This window comes from Sphaerulina musiva (assembly GCF_000320565.1).
Source record: "Sphaerulina musiva SO2202 unplaced genomic scaffold SEPMUscaffold_6, whole genome shotgun sequence".
Lineage (NCBI taxonomy): Eukaryota > Fungi > Ascomycota > Dothideomycetes > Mycosphaerellales > Mycosphaerellaceae > Sphaerulina > Sphaerulina musiva.
Window position 1 is genome coordinate 1,977,296 of NW_016017388.1, and position 27,602 is coordinate 2,004,897.

The 27,602-nt window shown below is 47.6% G+C and overlaps 4 protein-coding genes across 4 annotated transcripts; all 4 read left to right on the forward strand.

The window, feature by feature from the left end:
• Nucleotides 1-77: 77 nt before the first annotated feature.
• Nucleotides 78-1,865, forward strand: SEPMUDRAFT_46678 (cytochrome P450; the record flags this gene model as incomplete). The annotated part of the gene is made up of 1 exon (XM_016909007.1): nucleotides 78-1,865. One exon carries the CDS (start codon nucleotides 78-80, stop codon nucleotides 1,863-1,865), a length of 1,788 nt encoding a protein of 595 aa, XP_016760476.1.
• Nucleotides 1,866-3,200: 1,335 nt separating this feature from the next.
• On the forward strand, nucleotides 3,201-4,283 carry SEPMUDRAFT_109112 (uncharacterized protein; the record flags this gene model as incomplete). Its single annotated transcript, XM_016900767.1, has 1 exon — nucleotides 3,201-4,283. One exon carries the CDS (start codon nucleotides 3,201-3,203, stop codon nucleotides 4,281-4,283), a length of 1,083 nt encoding a protein of 360 aa, XP_016760477.1.
• A 613-nt stretch (nucleotides 4,284-4,896) lies between these two features.
• Nucleotides 4,897-6,150, forward strand: SEPMUDRAFT_46784 (alcohol dehydrogenase; the record flags this gene model as incomplete). The annotated part of the gene is made up of 3 exons (XM_016909013.1): nucleotides 4,897-5,471; nucleotides 5,555-5,878; nucleotides 5,946-6,150. 3 exons carry the CDS (start codon nucleotides 4,897-4,899, stop codon nucleotides 6,148-6,150), a joined length of 1,104 nt encoding a protein of 367 aa, XP_016760478.1.
• A 2,470-nt stretch (nucleotides 6,151-8,620) lies between these two features.
• Nucleotides 8,621-27,136, forward strand: SEPMUDRAFT_134219 (uncharacterized protein; the record flags this gene model as incomplete). The annotated part of the gene is made up of 9 exons (XM_016902619.1): nucleotides 8,621-9,519; nucleotides 9,581-9,670; nucleotides 9,724-9,749; nucleotides 9,810-10,116; nucleotides 10,175-17,533; nucleotides 17,602-17,957; nucleotides 18,024-19,848; nucleotides 19,908-21,105; nucleotides 27,128-27,136. 9 exons carry the CDS (start codon nucleotides 8,621-8,623, stop codon nucleotides 27,134-27,136), a joined length of 12,069 nt encoding a protein of 4,022 aa, XP_016760479.1.
• Nucleotides 27,137-27,602: the final 466 nt, after the last annotated feature.

Genomic DNA, 27,602 nt, shown 5'->3' on the forward strand with positions numbered 1-27,602 from the left:
GACGGAGCGTCACGTTTCGAAATCATCGATCAACGACAACAAGACCAACAATGAGCGCGCAGACGATGGGAGCAGCCATGATTGCTGGCGTGATAGCAGTGCTTCTGTTCTGCTTGCGGCAATGGATGCTTCCAAAGCCAATCCCTGGCATCCCTCATCGTCGGCGAGGAGCACAAAGCATACTCGGCGATGGAGCTGATATGCTTCAAGATTTGAAAGGAACAGAGGACACTTGGATGGAGTGGGTGACGCGGCAACTCCAAACACTCGACTCTCCTATCATCCAGATTTTTCTCCCGCTCAAGAAGCCCGTTGTGATAGTCGGCGATTACGAAGAAGCCCGCGACATTATGATGCGTCGTTGTCCGCGAGAATTCGATCGATCAATGCTCCTGGGCGACTTGCTAGCGGGAGCGTTGCCAGATGCGCATATCATATTTCGCACAAATGATACATTCCGCGAGCACCGCCGGATCCTGCAAGACCTCATGTCCCCGGGCTTTTTGCGGCACGCGGCAGCGCCCAACATCCACGTACAGGCCTGCCAGTTGCTGCGGTTATGGGAGCTCAAGGCTCAGCATGCCCACGGCCGACCCTTTGATGCTGGTCGAGACATCTTCCATGCTGCCCTCGACGCCGTCTTTGGATTCGCGTTCGGACCACACTGGCCACACAGCGCCACGAAGCCAAAGATCGATGCTCTGCTGACGAGTGCCGCCTCTGGCTCTATCAGCAGCATCAGCAGCATCAGCAGCAGCAGCCCGTCCGACGATATCGATGCCCCTATCACGTTCCCTGAGCCTGTGCAGGATCATGTTATCCATGCAACCCTAGGTCTTACGGAGGCAGTGGAAAAGGTGCAAGGCACACTGTCGATGACTTTGACCTGGGCGTTGCTGTCGCTGACGCCAACCTTGCGCCGCGCACGTCGTGTGCGTGACCAGTATATCATGTCAGCCATCCAAGACGCCGTCTCCCGGATGCAGCGACAAGACCAGTCTGCGACAAAGGCACAGAATCCTGATGATAAGCATGCTGTCTCAAGTGCTGTCGACCACATGGTTCAGCGAGAGCGGCAGCTCGCAGAGAGACTCGACCGCAAGCCAGACTACTTCTCGTCAGCCATGCGAGGGGAGCTGTTTGGCTTCGTCGTCGGCGGCCACGATACCACGAGCACCACTGTGGCCTGGGCAGTCAAATTCCTGGCTGATCACCCTGAGTCCCAGGAGCGTCTGCGCCATGCCCTGCACGAAGCCTGTCCTGCAGCAAAGGAAGGCTGTCGCATCCCTTCGGCGGAAGAGATACTCGACATGAATGCCCCCTATCTCGACGCCGTGATCGAGGAGACTTTGCGCTGTGGTGGAACTTCCCCTGGGCTCGATCGCGAAGCCATGCTCGACACGCACATCCTCGGCCATGCCATCCCAAAAGGGACCACCGTGTTGCTGTTGACTCAAGGTCCAAGTATTCGCAGTCCCCCCTTTGATATCGATCAGGGTCTCCGTAGTGCAACACACGCCTCCAGAGCCAACACCACCAAGACCCCCGCCCGTTCGTGGGCGGCTCTTCATCCTTCCCAATTCTATCCTGAACGATGGCTACTCTCACCACCGGCAGGGTCTGGCAACATCTCGGAAAAGCCGGTCTTTGATCCGACAGCTGGCCCTACTCTTGCTTTTGGTCTTGGTTTGCGGGGTTGCTGGGGAAGAAGGCTGGCCTACGTCGAGCTCAGACTCTATCTGGCCTTGATTGTTTGGAACTTTCGCTTGTTGTCTTGTCCGGCTGATATCTCGAGCTACGCGATGACGGCAGGGATTACGAGCAAGCCTAATCAATGCTTTGTACGACTTACTAAAGCAAGTTAGATAGGCTAGTAAATCCATTTTCTTGTATCTACTACTTCTAAAAATATATATAGAAAAAGCTCTATAAATAAAGGGACTAACTTATCTATTATCTATATAGTAGAACTATCTATTTAGGCTATTTTCTAGATATACGATATACTATAGAAGTATATATACTCGTCTTTCCTATTGTTAACTATAGAATTAATAGAATCTATCTATAGAGTATAGACTATTTAATAGTAGAATAATAGTCTTATAAGATTCTAAGAAAGAAGACTAAGTATATATAATATTTGAATACAAATTTATTAGTCTTAGGAGTTATAGCTTAGTTATAGGATTTAAAGACAATATAGTTAGTTACTAAGAAGGAAAATATAGCTAAAGGCTTCTTATATCTATATATCTATAGTAATAAAGGATATACTACCTAAGATAGGCTATCTATTAATATACTATAGAAGTAACTAGAGAAAAGTAAGCTAGTAGACTAATTTGTCTTATAAAGGTAGTTTACTTAACAATATATTCTACTAGCTAATTAAGTATATTTCTAATTAACTATTATTTAATTAGTCTACTAATAGTATCTATAGATTACTTTATTAATATATAAGAGCTAGCTAAAGTTAGAATATAGTATTTACTTAGTAGAAGCTAGCTCTTATTTAAATATATAGCTATTAGTATAGAGTTATTATACTTAGTATATATAAAGCGTATATATAGATATTTAGGTTTATCTAGATTTAGTCTATATAATATAATACTTTTAATAAGTTAATATATAGATCTAGCTATATTTCTATATATAGAGGCTTAAAATTTATAAGGTACTACTACTACTAGATAGACTACTAAAGTAGCCAAGTCTTATAATTATACTATATACATTGCTATATATAAGACATATACGTCTATATATATTGGTTTGGCTATATATTATAGTAAATTACTATTGCAACAAAACCCTATATCGCTATTACTTTCCTACCTAGGTATACATGTTTCGTTGCTATCTACCTATCGTCTCTCCTTCTCTTACGCCTCTCGCGGATTTCTTGTATACAGCAGAACATACGGTACATTCGTGAAAGTCAGCTACTTTGGCCCTCCGTCCTAGGTACTGTTACTTTTCGCATACTAAGGAAAGTTCAATACCGTACCCCCTGATTGTTACCTCGCTACTTGTGACTTCTGAGGATGTATATCTCTCGCCCCTTTCTGACACTGCCCCTCTATATCAATCACTTCTACACCATCCTAGTGAATAGATATGTTGTAACGCCAGTTCTCTTGAGCCTCACAGTGCGTAGGTTGCAACGCTTGTTCTCTTGAGCCTCTCACATCATGACTACTCAGACCATCACCGAGGAAGTGTCCTCTACGCAGAAACAACCAGATGTCGTTCAAGGTATCTTCACTTACTATGATGGCCCGAAGCCAGATGTCGATGATACTACGATGCTTTGGGGCAAAAACAAGTACTTGATCACCAAAACCGAGCCAGTGAAAGATCTCCGCAGCCTCAGCAAGCCATTGTCTGAATACAACCACGACGACGACGGCATCCAAATCTTTCACATGCCCGATACTTCGGTCATTCAAGGCAATCTCTACGATCACGAATATGTGCAGAATAATTACCGTCAGCAGCTGGGACACTTCATCAAGGAGAAGTTGGGCCTGAAGCATTGCATTCTTTGGGGCCATCTGGTCCGTGATGTGCCTCGAGAGGTTCACACCAAAGTCGGAGAAAAGCAGGTCGCGTTCCCTACTGCTTCTGGTACCACGGCATTCCATCTTGCCCACGTCGACTTTTCTCCCGCTGGATCTCGTGCATTCTTGCGTTCGGCGGGCACTCCGGATTACTTTGAAATCCTCAACAACTCCTACATTGCCCAAGAGGATCGCGCCGCCTTTTTCGCTCTGCGCGAGAAGATTATTGCTGCCGAAGAGACTGCCATGCGCAAAGTCGGCATCGATCCTGCTGCTGAAAAAGACGGCAAGGGGGGACACTGGGATTGGGATGGGAGTGGCTACGAGGGTCCACGCTATGGTGTCGCCACTCTTTGGCAACCCATCAATCAAGTCGAACGGGACCCAGTCGCTTTCTCCTTGTCTCCTGACCGAGACTTCAAATACACCGGTCTTCACAGGAAGTATCATCAGCTCGGCCATGAGTCCATGGGCGAGTTTTACTTTGAGAACATGCTGGTTCATCCTGAACCATCTCAGGAATGGGCTTACATCAGTAATCAGAAGCCCGAGGAGGTTTTGATGATCAACTTTTACGACACCAACGCGTTGAAAGTGAGCGATGGAAGTTCCAAGAGTATGAGAGTTCATGGTGCTTTCCATCTTCCTGGCACGGAGGCTTTGCCTCCGCGACGATCGATTGAAACCAAATTGTTTTACATGTACGACAACTAGGAGGTTGGGGGCTATTCGATAGTTTTTGAGACACGATTTGTCTATCACCAATCATTTATGATTTTCAATACAAAAATTACTCTTGGGTTTCGAATCACGTCTCCTGAACGCCGTCTCTGTCGTTTTTTGGAATCTTGCAGAAAGCATCCCTACCTATGCATCGAACGGAGGCCCCCAGCACTGTTGGAAGTTTTGAATTGCGCCTAACTCTTGTACATTCGCAATCTGAGAACCCAGATACCGTTGGCTGTTGGTTTTTGGTGGGCTTGGAACTGTAAACTGCCAGCAGACAAGCAATCGGGTAGGTAGTACCCCGAGAGAGCTACGGTTACTCCTGACCCCTGATGAATGCTAGGAGGTAGCTCAGCTCAGCTTGGCTTTCGCCAGGGACAAATCTTTATGCCTGCCATGTTCCTGCGGTAGCCGGTGACTATTACATGTATATTACATGTTCTGATACTGCCTGCGATCTGTTAGCCCTGATCATGATGCCGGAGTGGGGGTGGCTCAACACACATATCATCATGAAGCGGTCCGTAGATGATGATTCCATCTCTACCTACAGACAGATACAGATACAGTATCATTCTGTTCCTCCTTGTCAATCATACAGATGGCCAACGAACCCTCCATTCCGGCACACCAAGCAGCCGTCAAACAAGATGCGAGTGGCAAAATTCAGCTCGAGCACCATGCACCTGTTCCAGAACTACAACCCGACACGGTGCTGGTCAAAGTCGCAGCTGTTGCATTGAATCCCTACGACTACAAGTTACCCCTACATTTTCCTTCCCCAGGAACGACTGGAGGCAGTGATTTTGCTGGCACAGTAGTGAAGATCGGTTCACAAGCAGCAATCGATCGTCCAGACATCTCGATTGGAGATTTGGTCAGTGGGTGTGTCTATGGCTGGCATCCTGATACACCTGAGAACGGAGCATTTGCGAATTACGTACGAGCAGATGCGCGGTTGGTCTTTCGGATAGGGGCTTTCAAGATTGAAGAAGCAGCTACTTTCAATGCGGCGTTTGCGACTTTGTGTCTGGCACTTTGGCACTCGGACGCCCTTGACTTGACTCATAGCCCGACCGTCCCGATTTCTGGTTCATCATTAGAGAAGCCAGAGTATGTGCTCGTGTACGGTGGTAGCACTGCGAGTGGCACAATGGCATTGCAACTTCTCAAACTGTGAGTCTTGCTCTGAAATGAGCCCCAAGCGTTCCCCTTGCAAAGATGGCATGAAGCTGACACCATTCTCTGGAACATTGCAGGTCTGGCTACTCTACGATAGCCACATGCTCGCCCAAGAACTTCGATCTCGTCAAGTCATACGGAGCAGACCATGTCTTTGACTATTCACATCCCGACACTCCGTCTCAGATCAAAACGCTGACAAGAGGGACATTGAAGCGCGTGCTCGATTGCATTTCAGATCATCACGCTATTACCGTATGTCATGAGGCAATTGGCCGACTAGGGGGCCGACTTGTCAACCTTGAGCTAGCACCCGACCCCAGACCCGGAGACAAGAGACGCAGAATAGTCAAACATTACTTTGTAGATGGTAAGTGTAGTAGAAAGCTACTAGCTTGTCCGTGATCGATGTTCTGATTAACTTTCCACAGGTCACGAAATCTTTGGGGTTGGTGTACCTATCGACAGTCCAGGCTACAGGAGAGAGCCCAGCCGAGCGAAGCATGAGTTTGCTGTCGAGAAGGCCGTCGAATTCCAGAGATTGATGGATGAACGCAGCTTGCGGCCTCATCCAATCCAGATCGTCGAAGGAGGCCTCGAGGGGATCGTCAAAGGCTTGGAGATGCTGAAGATAGGGGTTTCGGGAAAGAAGTTGGTCTTGCGGCTAAGCTGATGGCTGTTTTGCAAAAATGAGCAACGAGGACCGTCGACAACGAATCTACGGCTCCCCTTTCGTGTCCTTCTCGCAGACAAGACTGATCTCGCAGGCGAGCATGTCAATTTCGACAACCTTGCGGCCACTAGCAACAGTAAGTAGCTCCCCTCGAGCACTTGTAAGGAGTACCGAAACTAACCCGTTCACGCAGGTATTCTTGCTAGCAAGGACAAGCTTTCGAATATGCAAGGTACGAAAAGTTGGTTATATTCGCGACGAATTTGTTGGCGACATTGTACAAACAGCTGCCGAATACCAACTGAGGGGCTTTATGACTAGGAGTCTGATAACGAGTATCAATACGTACTGTTTGTATCTCTCAGCTAGGTTCACGGCTTGATGCAATAATGAAGATGTATACCTGGTATCATTGACGCTGCGATTCTTGTACGTGTTGCAATCGCTCGAAGTACATCTGGACTTAGTCAGGAGATTGATCGTCTTTGTCGATTGTATCTCGAAAGTAGCATTCCAACAAACAAGCGATTGTATTAAAAGCTCTTCGATACTTTGGTCTTGTTTCTAGCCTTTATCAAGGCAGTGTTCATCTTCTTAGTATCGTTGTCGAAAGGAACAGGCTTAGCGTAGTACGATACAATCGAGGACTTCTTTCTCCGACAAGTAGACGTCAAAGTACGGAAGCGAAAAGACCTAGAATTGCGCGGTCGGTAGACAAGTGCGGACTCTAAGCCCTCTAACCTAGATCGGAGTAGTCCCGATCGAGCTTCCGAGTGCGCTCGGAACCAAACAAGAGACTAAAACCTGAATTTTGGACTCGAAAACTTTGTTCTAGAGATTCTGATTTCTTAGTACTAGGTCTCGATAATTAGAGATATACCTGTATATATTCTTAGAGACTCTGATTCTCTATATAGTATAGTTACTTGTAGTATTCTTTAAATAATATATATATATAGTTAAATCTGTTATAATAGTTATAATAACTACTCTATTATCTCTTATAGTACTAATATAGCTTTTAAAAAAGTAATCTATCTATATCTATAGTTCTGTCTTTAGCTCTTATAGTTAAATTAAAGTATAATACTATCTTAATATTATAGAAAGCCTATAACTACTACTACTATCTAGCTCTAGTATATATCTACTATAAACTAGTAATCCTAGCTTAATATATCTCTACTGCTAATTAGTATTATAGTTTGCTTTAAGAAAGACTATACTAAAACTAGATAAGTATATACTATCTATAGTAACTAGTATTATTTCTATACTATATACTCTATTACTAACTCTATAATATAGTAAATAAAGATCTACTATAAGTACTAGTAGTATATTAGCTAGAGGCTTTAGCGTTTCTATTATAACTTCTAGAGACAATACTATAAGTTTTTATATAAGTAGAGCTAATTTGTTATAGGAGAGCAACGTATATATAGAAGCCTTATATTATTTATATAGTAAGTACAATATAGAAGGAAGACTATCTACTATAACCGCTCTATAGAAGGAAAGAGAAAGAGTATAGTAGCTCTATTTAGAGGTATTATTATACTGCTATATATAATCTAAGGTACGTAAACTAGATATATAATATTATAGATCTTCTAGAGCAACTACTTAAGGGCTTGCTCTCTATATACTTAATACATTTTATATAAAAGTATTAGCTTATATAAGACTCTAAATTTATCTTGTATCTAGTTTGTACTACTCGAATATATATACTATATATACTACTATAGTTCTACAATATATATAGGTACAGCAACCTCGAATCCTAGATCCATATTTCCTAATCCTAAAATCTCTCTTCTAAGTTCTCTCTTCTATGTTCTGACCTCTCGCAAGCTTCGGAGCTCCCTATCTCCCAATATATCCGATTCCAAGACCTAGAGAAGCCCTAGCAGGTATCGCGACGTCTCATTACAGCAGGGAGGATAAGTTTTTTGTCTTACTGATATCAAACCAAAAACAAAACTTACACGACCTTACCCCTCCCTCTATCGTCCTGGCCTACCTACCTTACTTGACTGACCGCGTTATCGTCGGGCGCAGCAAAGAAAAAACCAAGGACAAGACAACTTGGACAAGACAGGCGGGTTGGACAAGACAGGCGGGCCTGCCTGCTTGCCTGTCTAGGTATACGTATATGCGTACGTGGGGACCTAGGAGGGGGAGGGGGGAGGGGAAAAGGACAAAGTTAACCGTAGGATGGAAGTGAACTGAACTGAATTGACACTAGTTACACGTATGTAGTTGATGGGGAACGTTTGTTCGATACTAACCAAGTAACTAACACCAGTTTGGGATGAACGAAAAGATACCTACCTGATTAGCCGTTTCTTTGCTCTCTTTATATACATACTACCAACGACGACGACGCAGTTCTTTCACACGGCAGAGGTTTCGACAGTGTACGCAATCGGTTTTTCTTTGCCTCCTCCTTGACCTTCCCTCCAGAATGCCTCATTTTACGCCCAACACAGACGCTCCATCGGAGTGGAACGCGTCGGACCAGGCCATTGCCATCATCGGCAGCGGTTGTCGCTTTCCCGGTGGTGCTCAATCGCCTTCGAAACTCTGGGACCTGTTGGTCAATCCTCGAGATGTTTCCTCCCCATTGCCGCCGTCAAGATTCCAGGCGCAGGGCTTTTATCACCAAGACTCCGCGCATCATGGCCACACAAATGTCAAAGATCTCCATGGCTACTTTCTCGCAGAAGAAGGCGTCGAACGGCAATTCGATGCGAATTTTTTTGGCATCAACAATGCCGAAGCCAATGTGCTGGACCCCCAGATGCGTCTCCTGCTCGAAGTGACGTATGAAGCAATGGAGAATGCGGGGATCACGATCGAGTCGCTGCAGGGAACAGAGACGGGGTGTTATGTTGGTCTCATGAGTGGCGAGTACGAATCGGCAATGTTGAAAGACCCCGAGACGATTGGAACATACCATGCCACGGGAACTGCACGAAGCTTCATGTCGAACCGATTATCATATTTCTTTGACTGGCACGGACCGTCGATGACGATTGATACGGCCTGTAGTTCCAGTCTGGTGGCCGTTCATCAAGCCGTACAATTGCTACGATCCAAACAATCCAACATTGCTGTTGCAGCAGGGGCCAACATGATCCTGGATTCTAGCAATTACATTAGCGAGAGCAAGCTTCAAATGCTGTCCCCGAATGGTCGATCGAGGATGTGGGATTCGAAGGCGGATGGCTATGCGCGTGGCGAAGGTGTCTGTACGTTGATTATGAAGAGACTTGCGGACGCGGTGGCCGATGGAGACTACGTGGAGTGTGTCATTCGAGAGACCGGGTGCAACTCCGACGGCCGCACCAATGGAATCACCCGGTATGTTTTGTTGACTTAGAGACAGACAATCGAGCACATGGATGTTGACTGAATGATGCAGGCCATCAGCAAGTGCACAAGCTGCGCTGATTCGAGCAACATATGCAAGAGCCGGGCTGAACCCATCATCGGTTGATGATCGACCGCAATAGTAGGTACCACCATGTTGGCTGTGCGAGGCAACAGTTGACAATGGCAACGCAGCTTTGAAGCACACGGCACTGGCACAGGTATTTGAATCAGCTTCTGCGACTCACTGTACAATGAACTTACTGAATTTCAAATCACAGGCATCGGAGATCCTACAGAGGCAGAGGCCATCCACTCCGCCTTCTTTGGCGATTCGAGTGCTGATCAAGGTCAACTCCAGATCGGCAGTATCAAGACTGTGTGCGGGCACACTGAAGGTACTGCTGGCGTAGCGGGCGTACTGAAGGCCTCTTTGGCGTTGCAAAACGGTGTCGTGCCCCCGAATCTGCTCTTCGAATCACTGAACCCCAGTCTCAAGCCATTCGTGGATCACTTGCATCTCGCCACGACTTCCTCCCCATGGCCAGCTACAGGGAAGGGAGAACCACGACGTGCAAGTGTGAACAGGTCAGTCTTCTCCACATGTCATTCAATGAAACGGCCGCTGACGAGATTTTTGCTGCAGCTTCGGGTTCGGCGGCACCAACGCTCACGCCATCCTGGAGTCCTTCGACAATCATAATGAAACGACAGAATCAGGGACTTCAGCGCCGGTCTTTACGCCCTTTGTTTTTTCCGCTGCAACGCCGAAGGCGTTGCGAAACTACTTGCAATCCTTCATTGATTATCTCGAACGCAATGCGGAGACTGTGCGAATTCGAGACCTTTCGTATACATTGCACAGCCGTAGAAGTCGTTTATCACACGCGGTATCCGTTGTTGCAGCGGACAGCCTCGAGCTTCTGGCGAAGTTGAAGGACATTCTTCGAACTTCTGAAGCTGAGAAGAAGCCCATCGGCGTCCGGACCGCACGCATCTCGGAGGGCAGCTCTGATGTTCTGGCAATCTTCACTGGCCAGGGTGCTCAATGGGCAACCATGGGGGCCGAGCTGCTCACCGGTTCCGAGATGGCGTCGAACATCATAGCACGGCTAGAAAAGCGGCTAGCTCAACTTCCGGAATCCCATCGTCCTGAATGGTCGCTGAGAGGAGAGCTATTGAAGGCTGCTGATGACTCTCGGGTCAATGAGGCACGATTTTCTCAGCCACTATGCACGGCCATTCAGATACTCTTGATTGAGATTGCCCGCTCGGCTGGTCTGAAGCTGGGCGCCGTAGTAGGCCACTCATCCGGCGAGATGGCCACTGCCTACGCTGCTGGCGTCATTTCAGCAGAGGATGCGATCTGCATCGCGTACTACCGTGGTTTGTTCACCAAGCTTGCAGGAAGCAGCAATGGGCAACCAGGAGCGATGATGGCAGTAGATACATCGGCCGAGGATGCGTCGGAAGTGCTAGAATCCGGTCAATACCAGAACCGGGTCACCATTGCCGCGATTAACTCTTCCTCGAGTGTGACGCTCTCGGGAGACCTGGACGCGATTGAGGAGCTTCGTGAGCTTTTTGAGGACGAAGAGATTTTTGTGCGTGTGCTCATGGTGGAGAGAGCATATCATTCGCATCACATGGTACCTGCTGCAGACAAGTTGCTTCAAGCTCTTGTGGACCTCGACATTAAGGTGAATGCGAATCCATTGAGCAAACACATCTGGATATCGAGCGTCACAGGCCAACGGGTCACCGAAAAGAACAGCGATCGGCTGAAAGCGGCGTATTGGGTCGACAATCTTCTCAGTCCCGTGTTGTTCGTGCAAGCGCTGAAGGAAGCAGTCAAGATAATTGGCACTCCTGCTGCTGCACTGGAAATTGGGCCGCATCCCGCTCTACGACGTCCTGCAGAACAAACCCTCCGCGAAGAATGTATGCGAGGAGAAGAAATCACATACACATCACTATTGAAGAGATCTTCTTCCGCAATCGCCTCAGTCGCTGGCGGTCTGGGGCATCTATTGCTTTACATGCCCCCTTCTGGTCTGGACTTGCAAGCTTACGAGCGTTTCATATCCGGTGGGAGTTCCTTGAGATTCGAGAGGACTACTCCTGGCTATGTGTGGGACCATGATACGAATTATTGGCATGATTCCCGAAGCACGCGAGCATATCTCCAGCGAGCTCCCGAGCACGAGCTGCTTGGACATCTCCATGAGGCTGCAGACGGTGTCCGGCAGTGGCGCCAGATCCTAAGTGCTAAAGAGATTTCATGGCTCGGTGGACATCGTCTGCAAGGTCAAATTGTCTTTCCCGCTGCAGGATATGTGGCACTCGCCATCGAAGCTGCGAGAGAGTACGTCCGGAGCCTGGAAGATGCTTCCCCGGTCGCCCTGTTCGAGGTGCACGATATTGATATCAGCCAGGCCATGACATTCAACAGTGATGATGCCAAAGTCGAGGCATTGTTTCGACTGTACAACATCACGCACCGTGATGATAGCGTGACGGCAGACTTCCAGTATGTGGGAGCAGCCGTGACTGCCGCCTCATCGCCGGGGCTCGTCGATCTCCCCCTTCGAACACTTGCTACAGGCTCTGTCGCAATCACACTAGGAGAGCCCAACCCTGCTTCGCTGCCGCCTCGAGGCCCGGCTCCAGAGAACACTCTTCCGGTCCGAACGGAGGATCTATATCAGAGTCTCCAGCGCATGGAATATCAATATACCGGGCCCTTCTACGCTCTCCAAGGACTCGAGCGACGTCTGGGGGCGGTCAGAGGACAAGTCAAGTGTCCGGATGATCCGGAGTCGACACTAATGATTCATCCAGCCATGTTGGACGCCGCATTTCAGTCCGTGCTCCTGGCACAAGCAGCTCCATATGATGGCACGCTCTGGTCACTTCATGTTCCACGAACAATCAAGCGCATCACAGTCAATCCTGCTCTCTGCCAGCCCGCATTGACCAAGGGAAAGATGTTGGAGCTCGACGCGTGCCAACCGGTACAGAAAGGCAAATTTGAAGGTGACGTCGACGTGTACCTGCCATCCAGCAAGGGGCAGCAGCATGCAATTTGTCAAGTTGAAGGCCTCGATTGTATTCCCTTTGCTCCGGCATCTGCCAAAGACGACAAAAAGATCCTGTCGGTGGTGGAATGGGGCCCCGCGTATCCGGATGCCGCGGTTGCATCGCAAGATCTGAGCCCCACGCAGGAGGAAGTGCAATTGGGTCAGCTGCTGGAGAGGCTTTCGCAATTTTACATGCAGAACATGTGTCGAGCGATACCTCCGGGAGATGCTCGACGCGATAGCAGCCCGATTGCAGGCATTTTCGGGTTTGCTAGTCATATTGACTCGCTCATCCGATCCGGGGACAGGAAGTTTTGGAAAGCGGAGTGGCATGAGGACACCTTCGAGACGATCGCGGAAGCCATTGCACCCTTCCAAGACAATGTCGACATTCGGCTCCTTCAGCGGATCGGCGAGAATTTGATCCGAATCGCCAGCGGAGAGGTGGGGGCCATTGAAATTGCCATGGAGGACCACTTGCTGAACGAAGTGTACGTGGCCAGTCTGGGACTGAAGGAGGTCACGCATTTTGTGGCCAAGGTGGTGCATCAAATCACGCACCGCTATCCCCACTTGAATGTACTGGAAGTCGGCGGAGGGACAGCGGGATGCACCAAGGCCATTTTCCGGCTGACGGATGAGTTTGCCTCGTACACCTTCTCTGATGTGTCCTCGGCATTCTTCCCGACGGCGCAACAGGTGTTTGCCGATCAGGCATCGAAGTTCAAGTATCAGGTGTTCGACGTCGGCAAGGACCCGGTGGAGCAGGGACTGCAGGCCGACAGCTACGATGTCATTGTTGCCTCGATGGTGCTGCACGTCACCCGCGACCTGGCCGAGACGATGCGGAACATCCGGCGCTTGTTGAAGCCGGGCGGGTACCTGATTATACAGGAAGGCTTCAGCAACAATGTCGGACGCAGTGGCGCCATCTTCGGCGCCTTCCACGACTGGTGGCTGGGACGGGACGACGGCCGTACTCTGGGGCCGTTGGTGTCCGTTGCCGAATGGGACGCCGTGTTGCGCCAGACCGGCTTCTCGGGCGTCGACACGTGCTCGTCCACCGACCATCCCTTCTCGCATCCCACCGCCGTCTTTGTCAGCCAGGCCGTCGACGAGCGGGTGGCGCATCTACGGGAGCCCCTGACCGTTCCGCTGCCATCCTCGCTTCCGCCGCCCAGTGACGAGCTCGTGCTCATCGGCGGCAAGACCCCGCGGACCCAGAATCTTCTCGCCGCTCTCGTCCCGATGCTCGAGCACCCCTTTCCACGTGTGACCACATTCGCATCCTTCTCGGATCTGATCACTGCGCCCGGCCGTTCCGACATCTCATCCTCGACTTCTATCTTGACTCTCTCCGAGCTGGACCAGCCACTGCTGCAGGTCGTCGACCAATCCGAATTTGATGCAATCAAAGCAGTCTTGTGCAGTCTCGGGTCCATCTTCTGGGTGACACATGGCAGACGGGCGTCAAATCCGTTCACCAACATGACCGTGGGAATGCTGCGTGGGGTGCTGTGTGAAGTGCCGACACTGACTTTACAGTTTCTGGATTTTGAACATGATGCATCGCTCACCCCGCACGCCATTGCCACCGCAGCACTCCGCTTCCGTGCACAGCTCGCTATTGCCAATCGCCGAGAAGGTGGAAAGCCGATATTCGGGAATCTGGAGCGCGAACTCGTCCAAGATGCCCGCGGCGAGATGCTCATCCCTCGCCTCGTGCCGAGCAAGGACATGAACGATCGTTACAACTCATCCCGACGCGCCCTGTACCGAGACATGCCGCTCGATCCCAATGGTGCTAGCCACACCATCGCTCTGAAATTCCAGCCCGCCACCTCGACATATCGCTTCGAGGATGAGCCGATCGTTGCTTCCCAGCTACCTTGGGCCGTCCCGCTCAGCTCCTTGCTTTCCGCACTTCGCTGGACTGATGAGTGTAGCCACGCCTATCTCAGTCTCGCAAGGGCTGCTGATACAGGAGCATTGCAGCTTGTTCTCTCATCCCGACTAGGGCCTAGGATTCAAGTGCTGCACAGTGTTGCCATGCAGACGGTAATCCCACCTGCTTCTCACGCTCGATTCCTGGTTCTTGTTGCAGAATCTCTCATCTGCGCGCGCATCCTAGACACCGTCTCTAATGGAAGCTATGTGGTCATGTTGAACCCTGAGCCCTCCTTCGCGACAACCCTGCGAGAGTTGGCAGAGCATCGCAACGTCCAGTGCACTCTGATCGAGACGACATCATCGAACGATGGTTCTACAGACATAACACGGATTCGTGTCAACCCCAGATCTCCCGATCGCCTTTTGGATGCTCTTCTTCCATCCGACAAGGCATTATTTGTCAATTGCGAAAGACATGCCGGACCGTCGAAGATCGCCGCTCGTATCATGACACTGCGAGCGCACTACCAGATTGCAGCGTTGAACGACTACTACTCAGAATCGACCTTCAGTGTCGACGATATGGGACATCTGAGTTCCCCGCACAAACTCATCGATGCAGTCCGATTTGCCTCGCGCCATTGCAGCACGGCAACCTCCATACCAGATGTTCCCATCGTACCTGCCAGTGAGCTTGCATTGAACGAGGAAGCCACCCCCATTGACGCAAGAAGATCTGTTGTCGCGTGGAGTCCCAGCCCCAACGTCCCGGTCAAGGTACGCAGGGTCGAGGATAGCGTCCAGTTTTCTGGTGACAAGACTTACTGGCTTGCGGGACTCAGCGGAGGTCTGGGACTTTCGCTGTGCGAATGGATGATCGCTCATGGTGCAATGCACATCGTCATCACCAGCAGAGCTCCCCGAATCGCGAGGTCATGGGTGGAATCGATGTCAACACGGGGAGCCCAGGTGGTCGTGCTTCCTTGCGACTTGACCAGCAAAGAACAGTCGTCTTCCATTTACGACCGGATTCGCTCATCCATGCCACCTCTGGGAGGCGTCGCCCAAGGAGCTATGGTGCTCCAGGATACGGGATTCCAGGACATGAGCTCGAATATTATGGAGAAGGTCTTGAGACCCAAAGTGGTCGGCAGCATCAATTTGGATAACCTGACGCAAGCTCTTGATCTGGAATTCTTTGTCTTCTTCTCATCGGCCACCGCTATTATTGGCAACGCGGGACAGTCCAACTACTCGGCTGCGAATATGTTCATGACCAGTCTCGCGGAGCAGAAAAGACAACGCGGACAAGCAGCCTCCGTCATCCACATTGGTCCCATTCTGGGCGTGGGATACGTCACTCAGCAAGGCGAGGCGGTGCGAGACATCTTTGCTCGGCAGGGCGAATACACGTTCATGTCGGAGAGCGATTTCCACCAACTCTTTGCAGAAGCTGTGGTGGCGGGCAGACCACAATCACAGGAGCGACAGCCGCTGGAGATTTGCATGGGCATCGCCAAGCTCGAGGAAAAGCCGGCCAAAGAGTTGGCATGGTATGTCAACCCGCTCTCGACACACATGACGGGCAATATTACGGCCGAAATTGCATCCAAAACATCGCAATCACGAGCTTCCGTGAAAGCATTGCTCGAAAAAGCGACGACGGAGGAACAGATCTTCGATATATTGCAGGATGCCTTCCTCCCTGCCTTGTGCGCGCTTTTCCAGCTCGATTCCACCTTGGCCGAAGACCCGCACCTGCTTGACGAACGACTCGATCGCTTTGGCCTCGACTCGCTGCTCGCCGTCGAGATCCGCATGTGGTGGCTCAAAACCCTCCATGTCAATATCCCGGTTATGAAGATCCTCTCCGGAGTCACGGTGCGTGACGTGATTGGGTTCGGTGCCGCCGACCTCTCACCAGAGCTGGTGCCGAATTTGATAATTCAAGACGACACTCCAGCAGAGAGCCAGGAGCTCCAGAATGGTCACGATGCCAGTGCCAATGGGTCCAAGTACGTCAGCCCCCAACCACAACTCCCCCCTGTGGTGCAATCAATGGAAATGTCATTCAATCAAAAGATGTATTGGTTCGGTCTGACGTCAACCCAGGACAAGTCCTCACTGAATCACACCGCGTGTTACCGAATCACGGGCAAGCTCCGGGTAGATGACCTGGAGCGTGCGATTCTGCATCTGGGACAGGTACATGATGCCCTGCGAGTCTGTTTTCGAACGTCCGAAGGGCACACGAGGATGGGCATTGTACAGTCGTGCACTTTGCGGGTGCAACGTGAGCGCATTACCAGTCAAGCACAAGTCGACGACTTCGTCGAAAAAGTGCAAACGACTGCCTATGCTCTTGATTACGCGGAGACCATGCGCATCTTTCTGCTCTCTCTCTCTGAAAACGAGCATTATCTAGTCTCCGGCTCGCACTCGCTAGTGATAGATGGTCTCTCGTCCGTCGTCTTTCTCCGAGAGTTAGTCCAACTGTACCAAAATTTCTCGTCTTTGGACGAAACGGAACTGTATCAACACTCGGAATGGGTGCAATCCCAGCATGAAGCGTATAAGAGCGGTGCCTTTGACGCGAGCCTCACTTTCTGGAAAGATTGCTGGGCTTCGCCGCCGCCGCCATTACCTACACTTCGGATCTCGCAGCGGGTCAACAGGTCTTGGCTAGGCGAGTATGACAATGTCAGAGCGGAAGCGGTTATCAGCAAAGCGGTCAAAAGCCGTATTTGGTCCGTCTGCCGGCGAAATAACGCTCGGCCGTTCCATTTCTTCCTGGCGGTGTTCCGTACGCTGCTCGCTCGACTTGCAGATGTTCCGGAGGTCGCTATTGGAATCAGTGACTCCAATCGACCGCAGCAAGACTCAGTTCGCGTGCTGGGAGCGTTTGCCAACATTGTGCTGGTCCGGTGTTGCAATGATCCATCACAGCGTTTCAACAACGTCCTTCGTGATTGCGTAGAGAAGACGACTGCTGCGTTGCAGCATTCTGATGTCCCGTTCAATTTGCTTCTTTCTGAGTAAGTTTCTCCCATCACAGCTGTACTCGAATGGAAAGGCAGCTCGACTGACACAGATCCCGATACAGACTCGGAGAGACACGATCGACAAATCATGCCCCCTTGGCGCAAGCATTCTTTGACTACCGCCAGGGCATGCGGAAGAAACAGAATCTCGACGATTGCGAACTGGAGTTGTTGTCTTTCCAGGCATCCAAGATACCATACGACATCACCTTGGATATCATCGACGATTCGATCGAAGGCAACTGTGCTCTCCATCTCATCGTTCGCAATGATCTATACACGGAGCAGCAAGCGGACACAATGGTTAAATGGATCGTGAAGCTGGCTTCATCATTTGCGCGAATTCCGAATTTGACACTGGATGCAGCAGCCATGTTTGATGCCCAGGAGATGGAAAGAGTTCATGAGCTCAGCATTGGTGAGTGGGTCCCTTGATACGGTATATATCAGCCTCGTGCTCTGACAGTTTCGTTGCGAAACGCAGGTCCTTACCCGAGCTCCACTGCAGAGACCGTCCTTGACCTGATCATGACCTGGGCGGAGACGAACCCCAGTGCAGGCGCACTCAAGACAGCGGGTGAAGGTAGTCGTGTCATGAGTTATGCAAGCATGATGCAGAGTGCAAACACACTCGCGAAAGCTCTCGTTGCAGATGGATGTGTCAAAGGCTCCATTGTTGCGACGTATTGCGAACGCACTCCCGAATGGATGTGCTGCGTTCTGGGCATATTGCGAGCCGGCGCCATTTGTCTCCCGCTCGATATCAGTCTGCCAGTTGCCCGTCTAGAAGGAATCGTGAAGCATAGTGAGCCCCGACTCATCATTTCTCAAGAGCATAGCGAGCTCGAGCAATCGCTTCTTGAAACAGGCATCTCTTCGATGGCTCGCATAGCGACTATCTCGCAGCTCATCCATCATGACAGGTGTGGAAAATCAATGAACGGGCCATGTGTCGAGATACCTTCCATCCAGGGAGGCGATGCGGCCGTGGTGTTCTACACAAGCGGTTCCACGGGCGCGCCCAAGGGCATCATCCTTCACCACGGAGGTCTCAAGAACTGGACTGAAGCCGCCCTGCTGCTATTTGGCACCGAGAAAGGAGGGAAGTTCCTCCAACAAACTTCCTGCAGCTTTGATATGTGTTTCGTGCAGGCATTCCTCGCGCTCTGTTCGGGCGGGCTCCTCTGTTTGGTACCTACGAGGCATCGTGCAGACGCCACTTTCATCACCAAGATGATTGCGGAAGAGAACATCTCATTCACCGGAGCGACGCCATCTGAATATGCCAATTGGCATCGTTATGGAGACCGCACGGCGCTCGCGCAGAACCTCCCGCACTGGCGAACAGCCTTAGCCGGAGGTGAGCCCACCACATATGGTACACTAGAGCTCTTTGCCTCCCTCGCGAAACTCAGTGCGTCCGGCGCACGACCACGCTTCTTCAATGTCTACGGACCCACCGAGACCACAGCTGGTGCAGTGGGAACAGAGCTGGACTACTCGGGTGACATCAAGTCCGTGAGGATCACGGTAGGAAAACCTTTATCGGGATACCTTGCCTACATACTGGATGCCAATTTGCAGCCAGTACCTGTCGGCGTCCAAGGTGAGATTGTGATAGGCGGTGCAGGAGTCGCCCATGGCTACGTGAAGGACCCTGAGCTTTCTTCGCAGAGATTCCTGCCCAATCCACTGGCGCCGGAAAGCTATCGTGCCCGAGGCTGGAACACTATGCACCGCACGGGAGATGTGGGAAGATGGCTCGAAGATGGCACCATGGTGATCGAGGGACGCAAAGCCGGTGATACTCAGATCAAACTTCGAGGACTCCGAATTGACCTTGCTGAAGTGGAACACAGCATGCTTCAGGAGAGTGACGGTGCGCTGGCTCAGGTCGTCGTGACACCTCGCCAGATGGAACACCCTTCGTCTCCGCAAGAAGACAATAGGGTGCTTGTTGCGTTTGCGAAGTTCATGACCGATGCATATCCAACACAGGATGAACAGCAAGCGTTCCTGAACGAGCTCATTGCTCGGTTGCAACTACCACAATACATGCGTCCTGCCGCAGCATTCCCGGTCTCCGAGCTCCCAATGCTGATTTCCGGCAAGTTGGATCGTAAGGCAGTGGCTGAGTTACCGCTCAATCGAGGGAGCCAACCAGTCCCTCAACAGCCATCAGCGAGAATTGACGATTGCCTCCTTACGGGAACGGAATCCAAACTCAAGGATATCTGGATCGCCTGTCTCTCCACCGAGGTCTCCAAGCAGTATACGATTGGACCAAGCACGGATTTCTTCCATATCGGGTAAGTTGAGATCATAATCGTCGTAGCAGAGAGACGAAGCTGATTGTGTCGTGTCCCAGCGGAAATTCCACTCTTCTGCTCAGAGTGCAATATGAGATCCGAAAGGCGTGGAGTGTGGAATTGTCGTTGATGGACATGTTCGAATACACCACTCTCGGCGCGATGGCTCGAAGAATTGACCCCAATAGTGTCTCGCAGTCTGACGAGACGCAAGGCATTGACTGGAATGCAGAAACAGATATTCCTGGTAGCTTCCTGACAGAGCTGCATTTAGCCCAATCTGTGAGGACCTCGCCACCACGAGTGATTGCGATGACAGGTGCCACCGGTTTCATGGGCCAGGCATTTTTGCAGGCGATGATATCCGAGCCCACATGCCAGCGTGTCCATTGCATTGCAGTTCGGACGGGAAGCGCACGCACCAAGCAAGTGTTATCGCAAAAGAACTCCCTCCTTCGACATCCCAAAGTCGAAGTTCACGCCGGCGATCTTTCGGAGCCCAATCTCGGCTTGGATGAGGCGACAGTCACTCGCATCTTTGGCAGCGCGGATTGCATCATCCATAACGGTGCCGATACCTCGCACATGAAGAGCTACCAATCGATCCAGAAGGCAAACCACGGATCTACCCAGGAGATTATCAAGATGTGCCTCGGTAAGCAGGTCCGCCGTATGGTACCCATCCATTTCGTATCCTCAGGAGAAATCTGGTCATCCTCGACGCTAGAAATGGCAGATGAAACGTCGGCAGCGGCATATCCACCGTTGCCTACGCTTACGACGGGATACGGCGCCTCCAAATGGGCCAGTGAGGTTTTTCTCGAACAAGTCTTCGAGGAAAGCGGTGCTCGCTGGCCCATCTGCATCCATCGACCAGCCAGTGTCCAACCAGATGGTATGGAAACGGGAGCAGCAGTCCACGCCGACTCCACGAGCGTGGCAGACATGGATCTGACACAGACATTGCTTCACTATTGTCGACTCACCCGTTCTGTTCCCTTGTCCTCGCGATTTCGAGGATGCTTGAATCTGGTGCCACTCCAATCTGTGGTGCAGGACATGGTGCAGGCTGTGCGGTCAGGACCGTCTGAAGATGGGAAAATCGCATACTTGCACGAGATTGGCGACACGGATATCCCCTTGGATCAACTGCGCTCTGTCGTGCCGGGCGCAGTTGAAGTAGATACCGATGAGTGGGCACGACGTGCAGCAGCAGCAGGCGCAAATCCTGTGCTCGTGACAATGTTCCAGAAGATGGTAGGTGAACAGGAAGTCTCATTCCCGCGGCTCCGGAAGAGTCGTTGCAAGCCGATCGGCGCAATGCGCAATGGCTATATACCTATGTAACAGCATGTAGTATTGCAATAGTACATGAGTCTGTTCCGGATGATAGGAACTGGATACTTCATGTACATAGTTGCTGCATCCGTACGAATTGATCATGTCAAAGGTAAAACTTCTGCTTCATTCATGGTCAGGTATATAACCGAGATGCGCACAAACATTTGCGCGTGCCAAGAAGCTAATAAGCCTGAGGCTCACTGCTTGACTGCCTCCCACTACAAGATCAACTTCACCTGCGCAGTGTATTTATCTCTGAAGTTTGGTCTCGAGGATCGCTATCTCTCTCTCCTTTTCTTCCTCCCTCCCTCCCTCCTCTACAACCATCGTCCTATTGCAGCTGCTCTGCCCTCTCTTTCCCACCGAAGCGCCAATACCACGTATACCGATACGCTTGCACGCTCTGCACCGAAAAGTTCACAAAGTGACATGCAAAGAGAAGATAATTTTTTGGTCGCACGGCGAGTGCGTATCTCATAAAAACTGCCGAGGCGCAGAGTAAGGATGTGGTCATTCGTCCGGAGATGCTGTTGTGGATAGAGAGGAGGAGAGAGGTCAATACAGGTTCTTTTTTGGACGGAGGGATAGACGGACGGGGGAGCAGGTATGATACGGATGAGTTCGCTGGCTGGCGGACTTACATCTCGGCACTTTTTTGTGTGTCCAAGAGTGCTGCGGCAGGGAGAGAGAAATTGGAAGCCGGGCCCCAGAAATCTAGAGGAAAGAAAGAGTTGAACATTAGCAAAATGTGTTCCTAAGGCGTGCGTGAGGGTTGGAGCTGGCTATATCGCTCGCTCGCCCTCGAGGTAAGTACATGTACGTACGTGTTGAGAAGACGTAGTTGGAAACCGGGTGGCTTCGGATTTTGGTATTGATACCTGCGATTGCTGCCAACATTGTATGCTTTTGCTGCTGCTGCTGCTGCTATCGAAATGACGGTCGGTACAGATACATCTTATACGGCAGTATGACCCCAGTTCTATATCAGATTTGCAAAGGAAAGCAAGTTAGTCCTACGCCTCAGGTACGTAGAGATAGTATAGGAAAAGTACTTTGTATAGCGGGATCATCAATTACGGATAACTGCTACTCCTCCTGCAGCCGGGGCAGTATAAGTCATCGACGTCGCGCTCCTCTCTCTCCTTCCTCGCCGCCCTCTCTCTCTCGACATTCCCTATACGAGGCTGAAATGCCGAGAGAGTCGGAGAGACTGTTTCTGTTCTACGAACTACGCCGTTCCTACGTAGAGCCCCCTTCTCTATCGAAAGAGTTCCAAAACTATCTTAGGTCCCTGCCTCCGACGTAATCTTGTTACAATCCCGTTCGAAGCGGAGATAGAATAACAAAATGTATACCGTTCGAAGGAGTACTACAATCGGGTTTTCTGCTATATCTAGCCGTACTCGGAGCTTGTCTAGGTATTAGAACTATATACTATACTAGTGCCTAATTGAGAAGAATAATAGAATACTAATTAATAAGTAGGTTCAATTAATATTAGAGGTCTAACCTATTAAGAAGACAAAAGAGGAGGATAGGTATTCCTAACTCTATATACAAATGCTAAGGAATTGCTAGCCTCTATTATCTTATATAACTTATAGTATAATATATCCTATAGGCTAGCTTATTAGTAGTATAGAACGTCGGCTAATCTTACTAATATAGAGGCTAATCTTTTTACCTATCTATAGTTTATATCTTCTATATATATTATATACTATATCTAAATATATACTAACGTTAGAATTCTACGAATTCTATATATATATATCGTATATATAATTATAGATATATACTAATCCGAGTCGATTAGCAATATATATATACAAATTTATATATAAAACCGATAGTAATTCTCTAGCCTCCGATTAGCCGAACAGATACAAGTATAGCCGACGACAACGATTAATAGATATATAATACAATTAATAGAATAGCTATAGAGCTAGCGCTAGAGCTAATCGATAATAATAGCAAATTATATAGGTCTTATTATAGGTACAACCTACTCTAGTAGGTATATAGGGTAGATTAGGTATTAGCAATACCTAATAGGTATAGGTATTTAGCTAGGTATACCTAATCTATATCGGGTTAGGTACAAACCTAGTAGGTATTACGATATCTAGTAGGTATTACGATACCTAGTAGGTATTACGATACCTAGTAGGTATTACAATACCTAGTAGGTATTATGTACCTATTAGGTATTGATTTTTCGTAAACAGAAAGAAAAAACCTAGAAACCGAGTACTCTAAGAGCAAGTTATTTGAACTAGGTATTATAAAAGAAACTATATATAAGCTAGATATAAATAAGAGGATAAAGAGAGTAGTTAGATCAAATAAATAAATATAGGAGAATATATATACTAGGTTATAGCTTATAATATTTTGAAACTTAAGTACTATAGTCGGCAAATATAGTCGGTAGGTAAACTTTATATAAGCTTAAACTAATCTTACTATAGTCGTCTTGTAGTATCCTAGAGGTACTCTTACGTAAGCTTAAAGCTTAGGCGTACCGATCGCCTTAGCTTCTCTACCCTATCTCTCTTATTATCGCTAATTGTATCTAAGTTACTAATCCGTTCTATAAGATCTTTTATCTACTCTCGGTCTTTACTTAGGATCTCCTATAAAGTTATAGTACTAAGAAGCGCTTAAGCAACCTCTATAGCCTCTTAGGCAATAAGAACTCTAGTATTGTACTTATCGTCCCGATAGCGGAAATAGGATACTATTAGTTTAGAGAATATTAATATAGAGTATTAGCGATTAAAACGACTTTAGTATTAAGCAATACTAAAATCGCGCTTATACCTAACTCCGGCTATAGGAATATAGAAAATATCCCGCGCTATTAGTACAAGAGTAGGGTACTTAGCCTTAAGCGAAGACTATGTCTTTAGTACCTCGAATAGATCCCCTTTATCTATATTAGCGTCTAGATAGTCGGTAAGCTTATTACCCTTACAAGTAATACGCCTTTAAGTTTAAGAAGACTCTATACTCCTACTAAGAGTAAAGTCGATCTAGCTCTTATACCGAGTACTTCTACTATATAACTTATAGATAGGAGTACTCGATACTAGACGATAGCTCTTCTTCTACTCTATTCTTAGCTTACCCTTATAATACTTATAGTAACTTTTATTCCTAAAGTTATCGTATATCTAGAACTTCCGCTTAAGGTAGGAGGTAAGGAAGATACTAATACCGTAGTAATCGCTAAATCGATCCTAAGTATCTCGATAATATTTCTTAAGCTTAGCCTAAGCAGCCTTGTATACCTAATATATATCCTTCTTCTAAGGTATCCTCTTATTCTTAAGTCGCTTTATCGCTTCCTCTAGAATATCGAAAAGCTTGTTATAGTATATAAGGATAAAGTAGATAGTTAGACCTTTCGTTGTTCTAATTATTACTATCGCTACTACGAATAGTTTTGTAAGGTCGATAAGGTACTTAACCCTTTACTACTCTTCGGAATCGATACCTATATCTTTACTTAGGTCGAGTCGATCGATATAAGATTTAATAACTCTTTATAGTCTACTAAAGCGATCGAGTTAGGCCTCGTTATAGGTTAGGTTAGGTATAGGTTAGGTACAACCTAACTTAAATACCTAACCCTACAAATAAGCTAGGTACCTAGCTTATAAGCGGAGTATAACCTAACGGTAAAAACCTAGTAGGTATACCTAATAGGTATTGCAATAGGTATTATATAATACAAGTTGAATACCTACAAAATAGTAGAAAGAAATATTAATAAGGCATATATACCTACTACCTAATTCCTAGAGCATAGAATTTAATAGGAATATATTCTATATTTATTGTAGCTGCCGACTATATATACCGACTATATATACTAATCAAAAAGGGATTACCAGAATAATAAGGAAAGCTCTAACCAATTAATTATAGTTATAAGCTACTATATACTAAGGATAGAAACTACCTTAGTTCTTAGTAAGTAGCTAAGCATCTAGAGTAGCTTGCTCCTTTGCTTACTGCTTTAAGGCCTCTACCTTAGCGTCTTATATCTTTTGATAAGCGTAAAGTTAATCCTCGAAATTCAGCCGCTGCTAACGATAAAACTAACGTACAATTTTCTTTACGTCTCCTTTAAGAGTTTCCTAAGTAAGGCGTAAGTAGGCCTTATTATAGGTACAACCTACCCTAGTAGGTATATAGGGTAGGTTAGGTATTAGCAATACCTAATAGGTATAGGTATTTAGCTAGGTATACCTAACCTATCGGGTTAGGTACAAACCTAGTAGGTATTGCGATACCTAGTAGGTATTGCGTACCTATTAGGTATTAAATCTTCGTATATAGAAATAAAAAACCTAGAAACCGGATGCCCTAACGAGAGCGAAGAAGCAATTTATTTGGACTAGGCATAAGAAAAGAAACTGTATATAAACCCGATATAGATACGAAAGTAAAGATTATAGTTAAATTGAATAAAGAAACTCAGGATTATATATACGCTATACTACAACTTGTGATATTTTGAATCTAAAGAATATAGTCGGCAAATATAGTCGGTAGGTAAACTTTATATAAGCTTAAAGCGATCTCCCTATAATCGTCTCGTAGTATCCTAGAGGTACTCCTACGCAAGCTTAAAGCTTAGGCGTACTAATCGCCTTAGCTCCTCTACTATATTACCCTCGTTATCGCTAATCGCATCTAAGTTACTAATCCGTTCTATAAGATCTTTTGTCTACTCTCGGTCTTTACTAAGGATCTCCTATAAAGTTAGAGTACTAAGAAGCGCTTAAGAAACCTCTATAGCCTTCTAGGCGATAAGAACTCTAGTATCGTACTTATCGTCCTAATAGCGAAAACGAGATACTATTAATCTAGAGAATATTGCTATAGTATATTAGCGATTGAAACGACTTTAGTATCGAGCGATACTGAAATCGCGCTTATACCTAACTCCGGCGGCAGGAATGTAGAGAATATCCTGCGCTATTAGTACGAGAGTAGGGTACTTAGACTCTGTTAAAGACTATATCTTTAGTACCTCGAATAGATCCCCTTTATCTATATTAGCGTCTAAATAGTCGGCAAGCTTGTTATCCTCGTTAGTACTACGTCTTTGACTTTAAGAAGACTCTATACTCCTACTAAGAGTAAAGTTAATATAGCCTTTATACCGACTCCTTCTAAAACAGCCCTACTAGGTAGAGGTACTCGATAATAAACGATAGCTCTTCTCCTACTCTGCCCTTAGCTTACCCTTATAATACGCGTAGTAACTTTTATCTCTAAAGTTATCGCGTACCTAGAACTTCCGCTTAAGGCAGGGGGTAAGAAGAACGCTAATACCGTAGTAATCGCTAAATCGATCCTAGGTATCTCGATTAGGCCTCGTTATAGGTTAGGTTAGGTATAGGTTAGGTACAACCTAACGTTAATACCTAACCCCGCAAATAAGGTAGGTACCTAGCTTATAAGCTAGGTACAACCTAACGGAAAAAACCTAATAGGTATACCTAATAGGTATTGCGATAGGTATTACGTAAAACCTCTTCTAGATATAGAATAAATATAGTAAGCGCTTCTTGAATAGTAATAAGCCTTATATATACCGTACTGCCTAAACTCGCTAACAATAGCTACCGACTATACCTACCGACTACGAGAATTAGGAAAAAGCAAATTAATTTAGATTAGAAGATTATAGTAAGTACTTCGACATCTCCTTCTATAGCTAACAATACCTACCGACTATACCTGCCGACTACGAAAATTAGAAAAACCAAATTACTTTAGATCTTAGGCTTATAGTAAATACTTTAACATCTCCTTCTCTAGCCTAGCTAGAACGCGTATCTAGTATTTAAACCGACTTTCTGTTACTATATACTGCTGCCTTACTCTCTAGGCCTTACGTATCTCTATTCTTCGCTAGGCCGCTTAGAAAGCCGGCTCCGTCCTTATTAATAATAGGGTCCTTAAACAAGTAGCTCTAAGGATAAAGCGAGCTGAAATTTCTGTCTCTAGTCTGTCTCGTTCGGTAATAGGCTCTTCTATAAGTATACTTAGTATCTTGTTAATACTTCCTCTAGCTACGAATTCTTATATACTCCGATTATTCGCTTGATCTATAGCTACCGTATATACTGCCCTTGCTATATCCTCTAATTCTGTTATCTCCTCGTTAAACTCCTACTACGACTCCTCTTCTTTATCCTCTCTCTCTATATCTAGTCGACTCTCCTAGAGAGAATTAGGACCCGTCTCCTCTAAATCTAGATAATCGAAAGGATTGTAGTCTTAGCTAAGCAAGATATCTTAATCCTAGGTACCTATATCCTCGTCGCTATACTAAAAATCTACTTAACTAAGTAGTATACCTAGTTACCCGAAAGGAAAATCTAAATTCT